The sequence below is a fragment of the Scardinius erythrophthalmus genome (genome assembly GCF_964197995.2).
Source record: "Scardinius erythrophthalmus genome assembly, chromosome: 9".
NCBI classification, from domain to species: Eukaryota; Metazoa; Chordata; class Actinopteri; order Cypriniformes; family Leuciscidae; genus Scardinius; species Scardinius erythrophthalmus.
The window spans coordinates 29,160,214-29,182,523 of NC_138229.1; the positions used below are offsets into that span (position 1 = coordinate 29,160,214).

Sequence of the window (22,310 nt, forward strand, 5' to 3'; positions counted from 1 at the left end):
TTATAAAAGAGCTGTGAGCTGTACTGTACCTTTGAGGATAGTGAACCTCTTTCCATCTTCTCAAAGCCCAAGGCAAGAACACAATCAGCCAAACCTGAGTGCAAGATTTTATGTGGATCAGATAAATGATGAGCAAAAGAGAATTTCAAAAATGTTTAATATTCCAAACTTTTGGCTGGAAGTCTATTGAAATAGAAACAGTGATTTTAAATTGTAACAATATTTCACAATATTACAGTTTCACTGTATTTTTCATCAAATAAATTCAGGCTTGTTGAGTTGAAGACTTTTTCAAAAGCACCAAACCCAAAACTTTAAAACAAAAAACTAAACATTCAAAATATTACTTTTAAAAAAAAAGTGTATGTTTAATATCATAGAATTTGTTGTGGTATCAAAATTGACATTATCAACCATGAAATTTCATATTAAAAATAATTATTGAACTCTTAGTATAGTACAGTATAGGCAGGCACTATGATGAACATCTCACCTCCCTGAACGAGCTGACGGGCCATAAACAGCGCTGTGGAGCCGGTAGAGCAGTTATTGTTGACATTAATTATTGGGATCCCTGACAGACCCAGACTGTGATAAATAGCCCTTTGGCCACATGTGGAGTCACCTGGAGAAATACAGAAAACACACATTAATCCAACAGTGATATCAGATAACCTGTAAGGCATTCAAAACTTAGTTCACCCAAATTCTGCCATTAATTACTCACACTCATGTCATTCCAAACCCGTAAGACTTTTGTTCATCTTCGGAACACAAATTAAGACTTTTTTGATGAAATCTGAGAAATTTCTGTCCCTCCATTGACAGCTACTCAACTACCACTTTGACGCTTAAAAAAATTCATAAAAAGATCATAAAACTAATCCATATGAATTGAGCGTTTTAGTCCAAATTTAGTCCAAGTCATGATCACTGTATATATGATGAACCAATTTAATTTAAGCTTTTATTCACATATAAACATTCATCAACACAACACCACACAAGCTCAAGCATCTTTGCTTGATGTGCAAGAACCAGTGAGGTTCATTCTCGTGTTACGCATCACGTTTGAGCTTCAGCAAGAACCAATGAGGTTCATTCTCGTGTTACGCAGGACGTTTGAGCTTCTGCAAGAACCAATGAGGTTCATTCTCGTGTTACGCATCACGTTTGAGCTTCTGCAAGAACCAATGAGGTTCATTCTCGTGTTACGCATCACGTTTGAGCTTCTGCAAGAACCAATGAGGTTCATTCTTGTGTTACGCATCACGTTTGAGCTTCAGCAAGAACCAATGAGGTTCATTCTCGTGTTACGCAGCACGTTTGAGCTTCTGCAAGAACCAATGAGGTTCATTCTCATGTTACGCATCACGTTTGAGCTTCTGCAAGAACCAATGAGGTTCATTCTCGTGTTACGCATCACGTTTGAGCTTCTGCAAGAACCAATGAGGTTCATTCTCGTGATACGCATCACGTTTGAGCTTCAGCAAGAACCAATGAGGTTCATTCTCGTGATACGCATCACGTTTGAGCTTCAGCAAGAACCAATGAGGTTCATTCTCGTGTTACGCAGCACATTTGAGCTTCAGCAAGAACCAATGAGGTTCATTCTCGTGTTACGCATCACGTTTGAGCTTCAGCAAGAACCAATGAGGTTCATTCTCGTGTTACGCTGCACATTTGAGCTTCAGCAAGAACCAGTGAGGTTCATTCTCGTGTTACGCATCACGTTTGAGCTTCAGCAAGAACCAGTGAGGTTCATTCTCGTGTTACGCATCACGTTTGAGCTTCAGCAAGAACCAGTGAGGTTCATTCTTGTGTTACGCATCACGTTTGAGCTTCAGCAAGAACCAATGAGGTTCATTCTCGTGTTACGCTGCACATTTGAGCTTCAGCAAGAACCAATGAGGTTCATTCTTGTGTATTACGCATCACGTTTGAGCTTCTGCAAGAACCAATGAGGTTCATTCTCGTGTTACGCATCACGTTTGAGCTTCAGCAAGAACCAATGAGGTTCATTCTCGTGTTACGCATCACGTTTGAGCTTCTGCAAGAACCAATGAGGTTCATTCTCGTGTTACGCAGCACGTTTGAGCTTCAGCAAGAACCAATGAGGTTCATTCTCATGTTACGCATCACGTTTGAGCTTCAGCAAGAACCAATGAGGTTCATTCTCGTGTTACGCATCACGTTTGAGCTTCTGCAAGAACCAATGAGGTTCATTCTCGTGTTACGCATCACGTTTGAGCTTCTGCAAGAACCAATGAGGTTCATTCTCGTGTTACGCTGCACATTTGAGCTTCAGCAAGAACCAATGAGGTTCATTCTCGTGTTACGCATCACGTTTGAGCATCTGCAAGAACCAATGAGGTTCATTCTCGTGTTACGCAGCACGTTTGAGCTTCAGCAAGAACCAATGAGGTTCATTCTCGTGTTACGCATCACGTTTGAGCTTCAGCAAGAACCAATGAGGTTCATTCTCGTGTTACGCATCACGTTTGAGCTTCTGCAAGAACCAATGAGGTTCATTCTCGTGTGTTACGCATCACGTTTGAGCTTCTGCAAGAACCAATGAGGTTCATTCTCGTGTTACGCATCACGTTTGAGCTTCAGCAAGAACCAATGAGGTTCATTCTTGTGTTACGCAGCACGTTTGAGCTTCTGCAAGAACCAGTGAGGTTCATTCTTGTGTATTACGCATCACGTTTGAGCTTCTGCAAGAACCAATGAGGTTCATTCTCGTGTTACGCATCACGTTTGAGCTTCTGCAAGAACCAATGAGGTTCATTCTCGTGTTACGCATCACGTTTGAGCTTCTGCAAGAACCAATGAGGTTCATTCTCGTGTTACGCAGCACGTTTGAGCTTCAGCAAGAACCAATGAGGTTCATTCTCGTGTTACGCATCACGTTTGAGCTTCAGCAAGAACCAATGAGGTTCATTCTCGTGTTACGCATCACGTTTGAGCTTCTGCAAGAACCAATGAGGTTCATTCTCGTGTTACGCATCACGTTTGAGCTTCTGCAAGAACCAATGAGGTTCATTCTCGTGTTACGCTGCACATTTGAGCTTCAGCAAGAACCAATGAGGTTCATTCTCGTGTTACGCATCACGTTTGAGCATCTGCAAGAACCAATGAGGTTCATTCTCGTGTTACGCATCACGTTTGAGCTTCTGCAAGAACCAATGAGGTTCATTCTCGTGTTACGCAGCACATTTGAGCTTCTGCAAGAACCAGTGAGGTTCATTCTTGTGTATTACGCATCACGTTTGAGCTTCTGCAAGAACCAATGAGGTTCATTCTCGTGTTACGCATCACGTTTGAGCTTCAGCAAGAACCAATGAGGTTCATTCTCGTGTTACGCATCACGTTTGAGCTTCTGCAAGAACCAATGAGGTTCATTCTCGTGTTACGCAGCACGTTTGAGCTTCAGCAAGAACCAATGAGGTTCATTCTCGTGTTACGCATCACGTTTGAGCTTCAGCAAGAACCAATGAGGTTCATTCTCGTGTTACGCATCACGTTTGAGCTTCTGCAAGAACCAATGAGGTTCATTCTCGTGTTACGCATCACGTTTGAGCTTCTGCAAGAACCAATGAGGTTCATTCTCGTGTTACGCTGCACATTTGAGCTTCAGCAAGAACCAATGAGGTTCATTCTCGTGTTACGCATCACGTTTGAGCATCTGCAAGAACCAATGAGGTTCATTCTCGTGTTACGCAGCACGTTTGAGCTTCAGCAAGAACCAATGAGGTTCATTCTCGTGTTACGCATCACGTTTGAGCTTCAGCAAGAACCAATGAGGTTCATTCTCGTGTTACGCATCACGTTTGAGCTTCTGCAAGAACCAATGAGGTTCATTCTCGTGTTACGCATCACGTTTGAGCTTCTGCAAGAACCAATGAGGTTCATTCTCGTGTTACGCATCACGTTTGAGCTTCTGCAAGAACCAATGAGGTTCATTCTCGTGTTACGCATCACGTTTGAGCTTCAGCAAGAACCAATGAGGTTCATTCTTGTGTTACGCATCACATTTGAGCTTCAGCAAGAACCAGTGAGGTTCATTCTTGTGTTACGCAGCACGTTTGAGCTTCTGCAAGAACCAATGAGGTTCATTCTTGTGTTACGCATCACATTTGAGCTTCAGCAAGAACCAATGAGGTTCATTCTTGTGTTACGCATCACATTTGAGCTTCTGCAAGAACCAGTGAGGTTCATTCTTGTGTATTACGCATCACGTTTGAGCTTCTGCAAGAACCAATGAGGTTCATTCTTGTGTTACGCATCACATTTGAGCTTCAGCAAGAACCAATGAGGTTCATTCTTGTGTTACGCATCACATTTGAGCTTCTGCAAGAACCAATGAGGTTCATTCTTGTGTTACGCATCACATTTGAGCTTCAGCAAGAACCAGTGAGGTTCATTCTTGTGTTACGCTGCACATTTGAGCTTCAGCAAGAACCAATGAGGTTCATTCTCGTGTTACGCATCACGTTTGAGCTTCTGCAAGAACCAATGAGGTTCATTCTCGTGTTACGCAGCACGTTTGAGCTTCAGCAAGAACCAATGAGGTTCATTCTCGTGTTACGCATCACGTTTGAGCTTCAGCAAGAACCAATGAGGTTCATTCTCGTGTTACGCATCACGTTTGAGCTTCTGCAAGAACCAATGAGGTTCATTCTCGTGTTACGCATCACGTTTGAGCTTCTGCAAGAACCAATGAGGTTCATTCTCGTGTTACGCATCACGTTTGAGCTTCTGCAAGAACCAATGAGGTTCATTCTCGTGTTACGCATCACGTTTGAGCTTCTGCAAGAACCAGTGAGGTTCATTCTTGTGTATTACGCATCACGTTTGAGCTTCAGTAAGAACCAATGAGGTTCATTCTCGTGTTACGCATCACGTTTGAGCTTCTGCAAGAACCAGTGAGGTTCATTCTCGTGTTACGCATCACGTTTGAGCTTCAGCAAGAACCAATGAGGTTCATTCTTGTGTTACGCATCACGTTTGAGCTTCTGCAAGAACCAATGAGGTTCATTCTCGTGTTACGCATCACGTTTGAGCTTCTGCAAGAACCAATGAGGTTCATTCTCGTGTTACGCATCACGTTTGAGCTTCTGCAAGAACCAGTGAGGTTCATTCTTGTGTATTACGCATCACGTTTGAGCTTCTGCAAGAACCAATGAGGTTCATTCTCGTGTTACGCATCACGTTTGAGCTTCTGCAAGAACCAATGAGGTTCATTCTCGTGTTACGCATCACGTTTGAGCTTCAGCAAGAACCAATGAGGTTCATTCTCGTGTTACGCAGCACGTTTGAGCTTCTGCAAGAACCAGTGAGGTTCATTCTTGTGTTACGCAGCACGTTTGAGCTTCTGCAAGAACCAATGAGGTTCATTCTTGTGTTACGCATCACATTTGAGCTTCAGCAAGAACCAATGAGGTTCATTCTTGTGTTACGCATCACATTTGAGCTTCTGCAAGAACCAGTGAGGTTCATTCTTGTGTATTACGCATCACGTTTGAGCTTCTGCAAGAACCAATGAGGTTCATTCTTGTGTTACGCATCACATTTGAGCTTCAGCAAGAACCAATGAGGTTCATTCTTGTGTTACGCATCACATTTGAGCTTCTGCAAGAACCAATGAGGTTCATTCTTGTGTTACGCATCACATTTGAGCTTCAGCAAGAACCAGTGAGGTTCATTCTTGTGTTACGCTGCACATTTGAGCTTCAGCAAGAACCAATGAGGTTCATTCTCGTGTTACGCATCACGTTTGAGCTTCTGCAAGAACCAATGAGGTTCATTCTCGTGTTACGCATCACGTTTGAGCTTCAGCAAGAACCAATGAGGTTCATTCTCGTGTTACGCATCACGTTTGAGCTTCAGCAAGAACCAATGAGGTTCATTCTCGTGTTACGCATCACGTTTGAGCTTCTGCAAGAACCAATGAGGTTCATTCTCGTGTTACGCATCACGTTTGAGCTTCTGCAAGAACCAATGAGGTTCATTCTCGTGTTACGCATCACGTTTGAGCTTCTGCAAGAACCAATGAGGTTCATTCTCGTGTTACGCATCACGTTTGAGCTTCTGCAAGAACCAGTGAGGTTCATTCTTGTGTATTACGCATCACGTTTGAGCTTCAGTAAGAACCAATGAGGTTCATTCTCGTGTTACGCATCACGTTTGAGCTTCTGCAAGAACCAGTGAGGTTCATTCTCGTGTTACGCATCACGTTTGAGCTTCAGCAAGAACCAATGAGGTTCATTCTTGTGTTACGCATCACGTTTGAGCTTCTGCAAGAACCAATGAGGTTCATTCTCGTGTTACGCATCACGTTTGAGCTTCTGCAAGAACCAATGAGGTTCATTCTCGTGTTACGCATCACGTTTGAGCTTCTGCAAGAACCAGTGAGGTTCATTCTTGTGTATTACGCATCACGTTTGAGCTTCTGCAAGAACCAATGAGGTTCATTCTCGTGTTACGCATCACGTTTGAGCTTCTGCAAGAACCAATGAGGTTCATTCTCGTGTTACGCATCACGTTTGAGCTTCAGCAAGAACCAATGAGGTTCATTCTCGTGTTACGCAGCACGTTTGAGCTTCTGCAAGAACCAGTGAGGTTCATTCTCGTGTTACGCAGCACGTTTGAGCTTCTGCAAGAACCAGTGAGGTTCATTCTCGTGTTACGCATCACGTTTGAGCTTCTGCAAGAACCAATGAGGTTCATTCTCGTGTTACGCATCACGTTTGAGCTTCTGCAAGAACCAATGAGGTTCATTCTCGTGTTACGCTGCACATTTGAGCTTCAGCAAGAACCAATGAGGTTCATTCTCGTGTTACGCATCACGTTTGAGCATCTGCAAGAACCAATGAGGTTCATTCTCGTGTTACGCATCACGTTTGAGCTTCTGCAAGAACCAATGAGGTTCATTCTCGTGTTACGCATCACGTTTGAGCTTCTGCAAGAACCAATGAGGTTCATTCTCGTGTTACGCATCACGTTTGAGCTTCTGCAAGAACCAGTGAGGTTCATTCTTGTGTATTACGCATCACGTTTGAGCTTCTGCAAGAACCAATGAGGTTCATTCTCGTGTTACGCATCACGTTTGAGCTTCTGCAAGAACCAATGAGGTTCATTCTCGTGTTACGTAGGGGTGGGCGATATGGCAAAAATATAATATCACGATTTTTTTCAGGAAAATCACGATTAACGATTTTATCACGATTCTTTTTGTGTTGGTTGTACTATTTTGTGATTGAGCATTACAGCCAATCTAATGTCCATATTCTAAAAAAAAATGCCTTAGGTAACAAAAAAAAAAAAAAAAAAAATGGTGGACAGGGGCAAAGATAAAAATATTTGTCATTATTTTCTTTATTAAATATTAAGATTAAAGATACACATTACACATAAACAACTTAATATAAAAATTAAATAGGCTTACAGTGCTGTATGTTTTCAGCTACAGTAGGTGTATTTAACAGTAGCATTGCAGAAAGTAAATGAACAAATATGAAAATAAAACAGAACAGACTTCACTATATAAATTATACATTGATACTTATTAAAGCTACTATTAAAGTTATCAGTCAAGAGCAGTGAGTGATTTTCTCTTTGCATTTTGTTGTTTTATTAACATTAAAGGGATAGTTCTCCTAAAAATTCAAATTATCATAATTTACTCTCTCAAGTTGTTTTAAACTCGAATAAGTTTCTTTCTTCTGTTGAAAATAAAATTTATTTTTGAAGAATGTGAGTAACCAAACAGTTGATGTACCCCAGTGACTTTCATAGTATATTTTTCTCCTATGGAAGTCAATGGGGACCAGCTACTGTTTGGATAGCCACATTCTTAAAAATATGAATATTAGAAAAATATTAGAATATATTAGAAGGAAATTAATACAGGTTTGGAACAACATTAGAGTGCGTAAATGATGAGATATTTTTGGGTGAACTATCCCTTTAAAGACAAGCGGCAGCGTGTCTGTTTACTATACATACAACCGGCGTAGCGTCATAGAACGTCTCTGAAAAGGTTCACGCCCACTTTTAGGGGAAAACAATCCGGCGAGCGCCATACACAGTGACAGATTGAGGACGTGTACTAACCCTTACAAACATGTAATTTGTATTTAAACATTTTTTTTTCACACAGTAGGCTACCCCTATTATGTATTTGTATTTAATTATTTTTTTCCACACAGTATTTTTTATTTTTTATTTTATTTTAAATACATTTCCATGTATTTATGCCCATCTCTGCCTGCCATCATCATCAATATCGTGCTGTTATGGAAATATCATGAATTACGGATGATGCTATCGAAAGCTAAATCAGGCTAGTTGTATAGCTGGACAGAAACGTGCACTCAGTAGCTACTCTAAATATAAAGACACAATATTATACATTTAAAGATGTTTACTTATTAAAACCGTAGTAAAATCATTCACTGGCTACCTGGTGACTCGATGAGGTACGAGTAAATGTCCGGGTAAACCACTGGGTGGGGTTGATAGACCAATTTGACGCTGGTAGAATGAAACGGGATATGTTTTTAAGTTGCCCAAATTAAGTTTATAAATGTATCGTTCACGCTCTATGGAAGGCAGGGTGGACATATAATTACTCAACGTATTTCATCTAAGTGATTTCTGAAGTTATACACGTCTGCCGGCTGTGTACGGACGTTGTTTTGTGCCGCTATTTTGTATTGAAGTCTATTGTATGGGAAGTCTGGTTTGTTTTCCCCTAAAAAGGGGCGGTTACAAAATTGACAGTTAAGTTCCCGGATGTGCCGGTTGTATGTATTACTACTGTCTCTTTAAGAGTTGCGCGCGACGCGTTTAATATACACGCATTTGACAAGCAGATTTTCTCTCAGTTTTCTCAAGTTTACTTTCAGTTTAGACATAACCGACTTTGTTTATGTAAACCTTTGTGTGTATTTAACAGTATAAGCACAATAAGACTCGAAAGATAACTTAACTAGTCCAGTATCCAGGCGCTGGTAGACAGGCGTTGTGCATGTGTGTGAGCTTCACATGTAGGCTACGCGCTGAGAAATGCATGCGTTAGAACAGCGCATCAGCACGCTAATTAAATGTTTAACCGACAAGGCATTAAAGCACATGCAAATTATGAACTTTTGTGAACTGCAGTGTCCCGTTCCGCTGTGTTAACATTTTATGTGAATATACGTCGCGTTGTTCAGTATGTTGGGACAGAGGCGCCAGAACAGATAGGCTAATGCACGATTCTACGATATTTCTTCAAAAGCAGATCGTGGAGACATTTTAATCGTCCACGATCAAAAATCGTCATATCGCACACCCCTAGTGTTACGCATCACGTTTGAGCTTCTGCAAGAACCAATGAGGTTCATTCTCGTGTTACGCATCACGTTTGAGCTTCAGCAAGAACCAATGAGGTTCATTCTCGTGTTACGCATCACGTTTGAGCTTCTGCAAGAACCAATGAGGTTCATTCTCGTGTTACGCATCACGTTTGAGCTTCAGCAAGAACCAATGAGGTTCATTCTCGTGTTACGCATCACGTTTGAGCTTCAGCAAGAACCAATGAGGTTCATTCTCGTGTTACGCAGCGCATTTGAGCTTCAGCAAGAACCAATGAGGTTCATTCTCGTGTTACGCATCACGTTTGAGCTTCTGCAAGAACCAATGAGGTTCATTCTCGTGTTACGCATCACGTTTGAGCTTCAGCAAGAACCAATGAGGTTCATTCTTGTGTGTTCAAAAACTGAACGAAAGTCTCACAGGTTTTGAACAAAACATGAGGGTGAGTAATTAATGGCAGAATTTTCCTTTTTGGGTGAACTATCAACCATGTTGACGTTATAGAAAAATACAATATCTATTACTGACTTAAAAATGACATACCGTACACGTAGCCTACACATGCTTGCTGGATGGCAGTGTAGTTTATTCCAGCATCCATCAGCGCTCTCTCCCCTGTGCCACAACAGAAATGATTCAAGATCACAAAACATTTTCAAAACAAGTTCTACTGTACAACGAGCTTCATCAACTGCACCTGCTTCTTTGGCCATATCTGGGTAATCGATGTCTCTCGCACCCGGCTTTTCAAACTGAAAAACAGGACAAAAGTTTTTTTGAAATATGACACTTTGAAGCTATGTAGTTTAAATAGTTGCCTGGAATTGAAATAGTGCTTTCTGTATTATTGGGACAATTCAAACCTAATAAAACGTATTATACTTATTATTAAAATTTATTATATATTATTATTATTATTATTATATTAAACACATTTTTTATGAAGGGATGTGATATACAAATAATTATGGTTGATTAAATGGAAAAAGTTGCACACAAAAAAAAAGTACCACCACTGAATTCATACTTCCGCGTCACTAGGGGCCGCAATAATAATAATCATATTTATTCTATCAATGTTACTTTGATACAACGACCGTAGTAACGTTGAGCAGAGCTTTCACATGATTGCGTAAAGCACGTTCATTGTCATTCTGCACAGTAACCCTTGACACATATAATTTAGGGTCACATTTACAGATTATCCTCTTTGCGTTTCTGTGAAAGTCTAAAGGACACTTAGTGCTACAGTTACTCAACAAACAAAGATCAGAGTCACATACGCGCAGTGAATCTCTGATAAGAAACTTTGCATAACGTTAAATCTTTTTTTAATGGAGATAAAACACTTATTTTGAGCACTAAACCTCCACACTATGTAATATGCCTTTAGCAATAAGGCTAGTTACTGTACAGCTACTAACCAAACACCATGCTAACTGTAATAGTTTAATCAAACATGATATTCGGCGAAAACATAAGATATCAAATACCTTTATACTTTTTTATAAAACTCAAACAGGACTTGCCTGTAACTTTACCACAGTATGATGATCAATCAGTAAGAGCAGCATTACAAAAGCAAACCAGACAATAACAGATCGCTAATATAAGGCCAATCAGATGTGTTTACCTTTGTCATTCCCACCCCGATAACAAAAACCCTGTTTCTTGCTGTAGCCATCTTCAGGTTTGCGTTGTGACAGCTCTACTGGACTTCAGGACAGCATGTAGCCCAACTAACAGCAAGCAGCTGGTTAATACACACACACACACACACACCAACCACTGGGTGCAGTGTAGCCAGATGGCGATCTATCCTCAGTGATCAGTCAACTCGATATTTACGACAAAAAAGTAACAGGTAAAAAAAGACCTGTTGAGGATACTTGATTATCATTTATTGCAACATTAATCTGTTAAAAAACAAATAAACACCTTAAACTCAGCCTAATATGGTTGACTGGTCTTCCAGCCTGGTCAAAGCTGGGTTCTTCTCCTTTTTTTGGATAATTTTACCAAAAAAAAAAAAAAAATTTCGTCTTCTTTTTTTTTTTTTTATAGTTTGCTGGCTTTGCAAGCCCTGCTATTTATTAAAGGAAATGTCAATGTAGTTTCCACATGCATGCAGACAAACAACAACATATAATTCCATACTTTATTATTGTTACACCAACAATATACTGTCCATCTCGCGCATAAAAAAGTGTTATTTTACCAACTACACAACACCAATCAAGAGTGTGTTGTATTCAATTTAATTCTTCACTCAGTAACCACTCAGTTCTTTTTCACTCTGGCCTCTTTATTGTTTCAGCACTTGATGAATTGATGTGTGACCTCGTAGATCCCCACAGACTCACTGGCTTTCTCGTCGTAGTCTGTCCAGTCCTGAAACATGTTAGAAGAGAGTGTTGTGATCTCCTGAATGAACTGAACAAAGGTGTGAAATGACTGAGAGAATTCTTACCTTCTCTTGCAGGTTGATTTCAGGGAACTGAGAGGAGGTTTCCGCTCCGCTAGCAGCAAAACCAGCCTGCAGAGCAACAAGATGAATGTTTATGCATTTTATAAAGCTTCTGATAATTGACTATTATATAATTATGTAGGGTATCATTCAAAAGTTTAAGGTCTGTAAGATTTGTACATGTTTTTAAAAGAAGTCTTTTATGGCTGCATTTATTTGATGCTGCAAGGATTCATTTATTTGATCAAAATTAAAGTAATTCAGCAATATTGTGAAATATTATTACAACTTTTCTATTTAAATATATTTTAATATGCAAGTTATTCCTGTGATGGAAAAGCTGAATTTTCAGCATCATCACTCCAGTCTTCAGTGTCACATGATCCTTCAGAAATCATTCTGATATGATGATTTGCTGCTCAAGAAACTTTTCTTCTTATTATTATTATTTTCATTAATGTTGAAAACCTTGATGCATTTTTATCAGGGTTCTTTGATGAATAAAACGATCTAAAGAACAGGTTTTATTTTTTAATTTTGATTTTTAAACATATCTTTTTGTAAATGTCTTTACTGTCACTTTTAATCAATTTAATGCATCTTTCTGAATGAAAGTGTTAATTTCTTCTTTTTAAATGACCCGAACCTTTTGAATGGCGATATATATACAACTGCCTGGTAAAAAAAATAATAATAAAAAAATACAGTACAACAATATACAGTGCATCAATATTTAGTCAAGATCTTGTATTGACAATGCAAGAGTCCAGCACTCTGTAAAGTCTCCTCCAGCACATCCCAAAGACTTTCAGTGAGTTTAAGGTCTGGATTCATGTGTGCCAATTCATGTGTGAAAATGATTCTTCATGCTCCCTCCCAACCATTCTTTCACAATTTGAGCTTGACGAATCTTGACATTGTGATCCTGGAATATGGCCATGATGTGTCTTCCCAAATGGTTGTTTAAGAAATTAAAAGCTACACACTCCATCAATTAGGGTTAGAAGAACTATTGCCAAACATATTACATGCTAGAAACATCATAATCACTGCAATAATGATCCAATCATTGACTTTTAAGCATTTGCCAATTGAAATCGAAACAGCAACCTTTTTTTGGTCGGACAGTGTATATACACACTACTTAAATACTTGGAATATCTCACTTGAGGTTGAAAATCGACTGGTTCCAGGCCTCGACACTCAAACTGCACCATTGTCTTAAACCTTTCACTGTCTTCTACCTGCAGGAGAGAACATACATATACCAGCATGACTGAGCAAAAAAATACTTGAACATATGCAACTGTAAATATTCATATGCAATTGCATCCTTCACTTGGTTCAATGTGGCTTTTGAAGTAACAAACAATCCTCAAAATAAATGTAATCTGCCTTGCTTACATTGTAAGGTGTAATGGTGTCCCTCAGGATATCTGGAAACAGTAAGACATCCAGTTAAGTCCAATAAGAGCCATGACACAACCAAAAATGTAGAAACAACAATAAAGAAGATATTATCGTGCAACTTATCTGGAGATTTGGCCCATACGGAAGCATATTTTCTACACATTTACTAGCTAGAAGGTTGGTTACCTATTGAGTTTTCCCGAGAACAGAGTTTGCACTTCTGCACCATGCTAGCACTCCCCCGTCCTCCTTTCAGTGGCATGCTGTCCTGAAGGGAGGAAAGGGCCAGCGATCACAATACGGACCTTGACATTTATGTACTTAAGCCATTTATTAAACATTCCACAGCAATTTTTCATACAAAGTCACACAAATGCAAAATTGCGCTTGTATCAGTGAGATTTGGAATGAGTAACGTCTCATTATCTTATTATTTTTTTAATCCTACGGTTTTGTAACCACATGAGGAGGAGTAAATGATGACAAAAGTTTAATTTTGAGTTAACTATTCCATATTGTCCCTGCATATTATCATTTATCACAGTATCATCACTTTTCTATTACGTTTTATGCATTTTTTCAACAGAAAGAAACTAGAAAATAAATCAATAAATGTCAATGAATAACTCTCATGATTCAATTCCATAAAATATTGAAAAGGAATATGCAGTTAACATTGTAATTCCCCACATTATATTTCCCACACTTTGCAACTTACCAGTAAGGTGATGTACTGCCATTTATCCGACACCTCGCCACAATTCCCACACTTCAGCTGCAAAAAGAGTCAGTAATTAAAGGGATAGTTCACTCAAAAATGAAAATGTCCCAAACCTGTATGAATTTCATTCTTCTGCTGAACACAAAAGAAGAAATTTTGAAGACAGTTGATTGGCCCCATTGACTTCCATAGTAAAAAATGTTCCATAGCCTACTTCCATAGTCAATTGTTCAACTGTTTGGTTCCCGACAGTCTTAAAAATATCTTATTTTGTGTTCAGCAGAAGAAAGAATTCCTTACAGGTTTGGAACAAATGGTAAATGATGACAATTTAAAATTTTGGGTGAGCTATCCCTTTAAATTACGTCATTATACACACATGGCCACTGAAAACTTCAACACTATTAAGAATTATCAGTATTCATCACATTTACGAATGTAATGTAATGTAATTATATATGCTGAAAAGTTAGTTGTTTCTCAATTTCCATTAAAACGGTGAGCAACTAAATACACTGTTTGACTGGCAGCCTGTCACACTGCTGCATACTAGCAGCGACACTTTACCTTTAAATACCAGCGGAAGTCATCCCCCTCCGGCCTCACGTTTGTTACATTCTCCAAAGTCGCTTTAAACTGCAACCCAAATTTCTACATGGACAAAAATAAATAGTTAGAGAAGCAACAATTCACTGGTTTTCTATCAAAGGCAAGTATGCACTGCTTCCACACATACCCCCATATTGAGCCACGCCTCTGTTGCTCTACGTCATCCAACTGCGTATAAAGACTGCGACGGATGCCGCGAACCCTAGCGGACATGTGTGGTATTACATGCATGAAACGATGAAAGAGAGGTGTACAAAGAACCAAACAGAGTTTAATTTTTATAGTTTTATTCCACCACAACATAGTGGGTTATTCGTCAAAACCAGATATAAATAATTTATCTGGTGAATAATTCCTAGAAAAAAAAAAGAAAAACCGTGGCACAGAGTCATGAAGGGGAAAGGAAACAGGCTCATTGAAGCAGTGTGCACAGGCTTACTAAAGTAAAATTCTGGTAATCAGTCTCTTTGTGGTAACGATACACGGATTTGAGGTATTTCTTGTTACAAAAACTAACATATCTGACTGTAATCCCTGATTTTAATCTGGTTTTACAATGAATCAGGTATTATTACTGGTATAATTGGCATAAAATCTTGCACTCCATGCACAGAGATACTGTGGACAAAAACCCTTTCTGGTAACACTAAATATAGTAGACAAAACATGACAAATTGGGTCACGTTATATGTACAAAAGACTACAATTTGAAGAACCACCTAACAACATCGAGATTCAACTAGAAAGCTAAAAAAACAAAACTTAAATGACATGTGTACCATAATACTAGTGTACCATCTTTACGAAAAACACATCTCTTCAGTCATACGCATAAAAGGGCCTCAGATATGAGGTAGTAGGGTTTTTGTTTTTTCTTTGTGGATGGAACAACCCACCCAACCTGAGCTCTGACTTCAAGTATGTGTGCGAATAGCACTGTGATCAATGGCGTCTCTACGAAACATTCCATACTATTCATTTATTTTCTGAGTAGCTGAGAAAGCATAGACACTGACAGGACAGGTTGAGTGTGTAATGAAATCTTCCAAAAACATACAGCACCTTCAAAACCCTCTGAAAAACTGTAAAAGCAAACAATCATCCACAACAACATTTCAAATACAAATAATAGTAACAATAACAAAGGCATTTCAGCTCCTGCATCCCCTTAATTCTCAACGGGATGCCACTGTGAATTATTCAGTTCTGCCCTCTCCTCAATGGAGGGAAGGGTCACAGCGAGGTCAGTGAGGTCTACTCGACTCGGACGTCCTCCTTTGTCTGGGTGTCCCGTGGCCGTTCTGTAAACCGTTCTGTCGTTTGGTGAATCCTCCGTTCAGGAAATCCTGAATATGGTGCACGATCAGATTGATTGCCACTAGAGAGAAATGGAATACAAGCACATCAAGTTAAATCTCTCTCCACAGCGTGTATTAAAAAGAGAAACTTGCTCTTATTATCCTACCGAGATTGTCCGCTCCTCGAGGGATGATGACGTCCGCATACTTTTTGGTCTGCAAAAAATAAATGGTAAAGATAATTTAGGGCATTAAGAATAGAGAAAGCAGATGGAAAGTATCAAGTTAAAGTCTAACTCTCGCCAAAATACAACCTAGGGTCTTTTTGTTAATCTACCCCAGGCAAACTTTCGTGTAAAAGCATAATTAGGATGGAAACGACACTTTTAAGATTGTCCGTATTTTCGTTTTCGGTCAAATTGCCTTTTGAATGGGAGTGCTAGGGGCGCTACTAGGATAGCATCAAAATCGCTATTTTTAAAACACTAAGGAGGCTCGACACAACATGAAACTTTGCTTGAAGTATCACCAGGGGCTCTACACATCAACTTGAGCATTGAGAACATTGTTTGTGTGCAAAGAGTTTACTAAAAAGAAAGATTTTGAACAACTCACTGAAACTGTGTCCGCATTTTGTCAGTCAAAAATAGTCAATCTCTGAATGCAACGTAACAGGGAGGAGAGTAAAGATGGAAAGCTCCTAAAGCTTAGTTCCATATAAATACACGGCTAATTTGTTGTTTTGTCGTTAGTGAAAATCAATATCGACCTTGTATTTGAAAAAGAATCCTCATATAAGAAGCAATACTAAAATTCAGAGTCAGTTCATTCGCATTCGGAGATCGACTATTTTTGACTGTCAAAATGGCGGCGGACACAGCTTCAGTGAGTTGTTCAAAATCCTTCTTTTTAGTAAACTCTGTGTACACAAACAATGTTCTCAATGCTCAAGTAGATGTGTAGAGCCCCTGGTGATACTTCGAGCGAAGTTTCATGTTGTGTCGAGCCTTCTTAGTGTTTTGAAAATTTTGATAGATTAGCGCCCCATGCACTCCCATTCATAAGGCAATTTGACCGAAAACGAAAATATGGACAATCTTAAAAGTGGCGTTTCCATCCTAATTTTGTTTTTAAAGAAAGTTTGCCTTGGGTAGATTAACAAAAAAAAAACAGGTTGCATTTTGGCGAGAGTTACGCTTTAACATACGTGATGCCTGTCCTGACAAAACAGTGCAGACGTAAAGACGTTAACGAAGATACTCACAGGAAGACAGAACTCCTCAAAGGCCGGCTTCACAAAGGTGATGTACTGGTTCAGGACCTGCTCCAACTCTCTGCCTCTCTCACTGATGTCCCGCAACACTGAGTGAAACATGAAAATATGCATGATTGGTCTGTTCTAGTCTACATAACAGCGCTGGGCGATATGACTAAAAACATTCACGGCCATTTTACCTCAACACAGATATTACAGCTGGAAGTACAGCCTAGTGATTAAGCGATACAATGATTAATTATCCATGTTACCAACAAGCCGAGACCAGTATTGTGCTTTGACGTATATATACACACAGAGTACCAGTCAAAAGTTTGGAAACATTACTATTTTTGGAAGTCTGTTATGCTCGGCAAACCTGCATTTATTTGATCAAATATACAGAAAAAAAAAAAAAAAAACAGTAATATTGTGAAATATTACAATTTAAAAGAATGTATTTCACCAGCCATTACTCCAGTCTTCAGTGTCACATGATTTCTTGGAAACTGTAATACTTTTTTTTCAGGATTCATTGATGAATAAAAATGATCATGTGACTGAAGACTGGAGTAATGGGCGATGAAAACTATTATTTTAAATTGTAATATTTCACAATATTACTGTTTTTTCTGCATTTTTGATCAAATAAAATGCAGGTTTGCTGAGCATAAGAGACTTCTTTCAAATACATTAAAAATAGTAATGTTTCCAAACATTACACATACAGTATGTGTATAAATGAGAGAAAAATAAAGTTCTTCCCAGTGGAAAACCACTTTCGCTATAATAAACAAAGCTACAACTCATACTCTACTAAGGGGAAGAAAGAAAAAATGCACTACCTAAACCAAATTTCTCCAGAAATGAATCAATGAAAATGCCACACAATGCATGTACCTCTTCGCGAGAGGCGCGTGTCTGGGTCCGTGTCCACAAACAGCTTCATTTGGAACAGATCTCGAATCTCTTGCGAGTAGAACATGAGAATCCCCTCAAAGAGAACCACATCCGCTGGATACACGGTCACAAACTCATCCTTCCTGTAAGAGGTTTGGAGAACACTCAGTCATTCAGCGGTGATATTAGAGCGCCCGAAACAGCACCTTCAGAAACGACAGGGAGAGCAGCGCTGACCTGGAATGGCTAACAAAGTCATAAACTGGGATGTGCACAGTGGTCCCCTGAATGATGTCACGCAGAGTCTTCATGATGAGCTCGTTGTCGAAAGCATCTAAGAATTATGGAAACAGTGATGAACAGATTATTCTCTATTCAATAAGAAGCTAGTCAAAGAGACAATGCAATAAGTAGTCCACATGACACATCTTCTAAATCCTTTAGATCAAACAAAAATTGAAGACCTGCACCCCTTTTCCACCAGAATGTTTGCGTTCTAGAGCCAGAGCTTGTTCTCAGCCGGGCCAGAGGAACGAACAGTAACGTAACGCTGCTACGGGTTGTCTACCTGACTATAACCAGTCTAAAAGCAAACATTACGTTGATCAACAAGACTCACTCAGGCTGAATAGTGCTTGTTTCGCGCATCATTTTTGTAATTCCCGCGGGTTTCTCACATCTCACAAACAGCTCACAAGTACCAAATTGACTACTTATTCATGGCTTATTGCGCTTAAACGGTCAAATACAAACACAATCATGTCAAAATGTCAGTCTCGCCGAGTACTCATGTAAATTCAGTCAGTTTCGTAAGGTAAATAGTTGAGAGAAAAGGCATGTATTGGTATATTGGATCAGTGCATACGCTCTTAAAGTGACAGAAGCCTAATAAACCTGCTGCTGTCTGTCATTAATGTTCATCAAAGAACAAAAGAAAAAGAAAAACTGCTCTTGACTGAATAACTTTAATTGTAAGCATTAATCTGGATTTAATTTTTTACTATGTAAACTATCTAGTGCTATTTTACATATGATTACTTTAATTTCTGTAGTAGTTCTTACTGTAAGACTCACCTGAAAAACTTGAAGCCATGTTTATTTCATTTGTCTCTTTATTCTATTGTATTTATCTGTGCTATTGCAATTGGTTTTATTTAATCTTATTTTATTACTCGTCGTTTACTCGTCTTCTTGGTAAATGTAGTTCAACGACTCAAATAAAGCCTCCCCGTGCTGTGTGTAAGCCATTGCAACAAAATTACCCAAATTATCAAAAAATTATGAGATACATTTTCTGTGAGGAGGTATATATGGCAGTTTTACCTGTGGTATCGAATATCAATATTTTCAAGGTATCGTATCGAAGTTGGAGATTCCAGTATCGTGACAACACTAGTATAAAGTGCTATATAAATAAACGTGACTTAACTGGAGTGTTGCCTAACAAACAATCCACATCACTATGATCAGATGCTTTCATAACTACCGTTTTCTCACCGCTGTCATTTTGTGTTACTGAAAGGAAAGCACATTTTAACGGCACTCTCAGCAGTGTGGGTATTCGCTGCTCACGTATTTCGAACTTCTCCGCGAGTACATCAGCGCCTTTATGGTGCTGTTGTGTTCCACAGAAGAAAAAAAGGGTTGCTTGAACAACCCTCAGACCTTATAGTACCTGGGTGATCGAAGTTAAACTGGCCCTTGAGTGCTTTGGCCTTCTGTTCAGGCGTGAGCTCCCTGTAAAAGCTGTCTTGACTGAGGATGACCACCTGCCGCTGATGACGGTCAATTTTATTCTGGCCCAACAGCTCCATGATCTTCTCACATACTGAAGACTGAAGACAGGACACAGGACTTAGTAAGTGCCAAACTCTTTAAGATGCCCAGTTCACACATACACATCCTAAAGCCACAGGTTTTGTATTATTAACCCTATAAAGCGTACTGGAACATATTTGAGGCCTCTAAATTACCAAAGAACCTCTTTGTACACAATCTCTTTTTAGTTAGTAAAATATATTTTAGAATGATTGATGAAAGTGTCCACCTTCAAGTTTTGGTGACTTTTATGAAGTAAACATAAGAATAAATGTGATATTGTTAGTAATATTTCAAGATAAACAATTACCAATACCAATATCATCAGGTATCAGATATAAAAAACAGGCTTTTGATGAATGTTTATTAATTTCTCAGTCATCATTGTATTGTATTGCATTGTATTATATGTTTTTTGCCCCCACAATAAAAACTACAGAGCCTTGATCATAAAACCAAGCATTTAAATATCATCTTATTAAGACATTATTTGGAGATATAGAGCAACAACTGATTTTATTACAAGCTAGTTTGCCATATAAATTATAGACAACTGCTTTTGCTCAGTATGGTCCTCAAGTATGAGCCATATGTATCATCAAAGGTGATTTTTTTTAAATCTAGTGTATAAAAGTTCAATAAATTGTTCCTTTAAATATTATATATATTTAGTGTTAAAGGGATAGTTCACCTATAAATGAAAATTTTCATGTCAGTGAACACCAGAAGTGTTTGGTAACCAACATTCTTTAAAATATCTTATGTTCTGCACAACATGAAGGTGAGTAAATGGTGACCCCATTTCCATATCTAGGTGATCCTTCCCTTCAACTTGAACTGTAGATAAAGACGACTTGGCGTCTCTGCGGACACGTGCTGTGAACTGTGGTGTGGTATAATGCTATGGGGGTGGGTCAGATCTCCCATGTAAGGACATTCAGAAAGGGAAGCATGGCCTGGCTTTATCCATCGGCCAACTGTACAGTTATCATGTGTGTCAGACATTATTTGTAATCAGGTGAGAAACGTATATTCCCTCACACACTGACACCATTGAACACAAGGCAGCAGAAAGTGTGGACAAACCACATTTTGACTGCAAGCAACATGGTTTAAGAGACACTTCAGAAGTTCAGCTGTAATTCTTTCGCAGTGGGAGTTACATTTCCTGCACATGAAGGTCAGCGGAAGATTAATGACGCGTTACTAAAACGGGGTCACTGGGACAATGTAAACATCCTACGCTATTATGACGTCACGTTCCCGCAACTTTCGGTCGCCTACAAAGAGGAACTGGCACCTTTTTTTTATTATTTTTAACTGCGACTTAAAAGGCGTCTGGCGAGAAATAAACACGTAGCAAACGTCAACATCCGATTTAGACATTCAAGGTGGCTCGCAGGCAAATAAACGACAACATAAAATGTGATAATTCAAAATGAATTAACTTACGCCACGTGGAGCTAAAACATTACATTATCGACATTCATTACGACGATAAACACGAAATCTGAACACATCTTAACGGGACACCTTATGGGCCGTCGTTTAGTTTAAGTTTTAAATTCGCGTTTTAGAAATAATTTACTCACCGTTTCCACTAATGAATGACAAAAGACTTGTCGAATGACAAAATGGTGTATAGATTTTGACCTATAAGATGTGAAAACATTGTAAAATCCCCGATGCCGTATTTATAATGTGTTTTGTTATATATTTCATTGTGAGTTGACTAAAGCCACGAGGTCGCTGGAGGCACCGGCGTCATAGAAAACCCCCGTTAACCGACATGATAATAGCGGAGTCTGTACGGTTTTACTGGTAAACCCTCTAAAGCTCAAACCTTTCCACTGGCGGTGCCTCCAGACACACCGATGAGGAAAGGCTGTCGGATGGTGTGGCCGTTCTCCTCCTCTCTGTCCTGGAGATGTGTTTCAGAGTCGCCAGCCATGCTTGCAGTGAGTGGAGCAGCACAAGCGCGCGTGTGTGTGTGTCGCTATTCTAATAATACACACATACTGTGCTCGTGCTCCTCCTCTTTTACTGCCCCACGCACTCACTCACTGCTCGCACAAAGAAAATAATGCTTACATTGTAAGCTATCCCAAGGATATATATTTTAAATCTAATAACCAATTAGCCATCGATTTAAATATTATCTTCTCTTTGTCGCGCATGTGCTTTCTTTTTATTGAAGTAAACGTACACGAAATAACATTTAAACGTATCTATCTATCTATCTATCTATCTATCTATCTATCTATCTATCTATCTATCTATCTATCTATCTATCTATCTATCTATCTATCTATCTATCTATCTATCTATCTATCTATCTATCTACAAGTCCATTCAAATAAACGTCATACAAATTAAAAGATAATTTACAAAAGAAAACCGAATTTCCCCTCACAAAGTAATAAGCCAAAATTGTAAAGTTATTGAAAGAGATTTTCCGTTTTCCCTGTA

At 39.0% G+C, this 22,310-nt stretch overlaps 3 protein-coding genes across 3 annotated transcripts in view; all 3 read right to left on the bottom strand.

Annotated features, from left to right (window-relative positions):
- scp2a (sterol carrier protein 2a) overlaps positions 1-11,329 on the bottom strand; it is a 31,365-nt gene extending 20,036 nt beyond the window's left edge. The window contains exons 1-5 of the mRNA XM_081374372.1: positions 10,997-11,329; positions 10,061-10,115; positions 9,907-9,978; positions 494-625; positions 30-94 (exon numbers count right to left, since the gene is read on the bottom strand). Coding sequence (XP_081230498.1) covers positions 30-94; positions 494-625; positions 9,907-9,978; positions 10,061-10,115; positions 10,997-11,047 — 375 coding nt within the window. The 5' untranslated portion in view covers positions 11,048-11,329. The remainder of the gene's footprint in view (positions 1-29; positions 95-493; positions 626-9,906; positions 9,979-10,060; positions 10,116-10,996) is intronic.
- On the bottom strand, positions 11,245-14,740 carry czib (CXXC motif containing zinc binding protein). The gene is made up of 8 exons (XM_081374373.1): positions 14,698-14,740; positions 14,529-14,612; positions 13,959-14,015; positions 13,427-13,508; positions 13,235-13,266; positions 12,997-13,074; positions 11,834-11,899; positions 11,245-11,754 (listed from the first exon to the last, which is right to left on the bottom strand). Exons 1-8 carry the CDS (start codon positions 14,701-14,703, stop codon positions 11,677-11,679), a joined length of 483 nt encoding a protein of 160 aa, XP_081230499.1. The 5' UTR covers positions 14,704-14,740; the 3' UTR covers positions 11,245-11,676.
- Positions 14,741-14,850: 110 nt separating this feature from the next.
- uck2b (uridine-cytidine kinase 2b) lies at positions 14,851-22,004 on the bottom strand. Its single transcript, XM_081374014.1, has 7 exons — positions 21,685-22,004; positions 19,699-19,858; positions 18,261-18,357; positions 18,024-18,166; positions 17,133-17,230; positions 16,036-16,084; positions 14,851-15,948 (listed from the first exon to the last, which is right to left on the bottom strand). The coding sequence occupies exons 1-7, from the start codon at positions 21,790-21,792 to the stop codon at positions 15,815-15,817; spliced, it is 789 nt and encodes a 262-aa protein (XP_081230140.1). The 5' UTR covers positions 21,793-22,004; the 3' UTR covers positions 14,851-15,814.
- Positions 22,005-22,310: the final 306 nt, after the last annotated feature.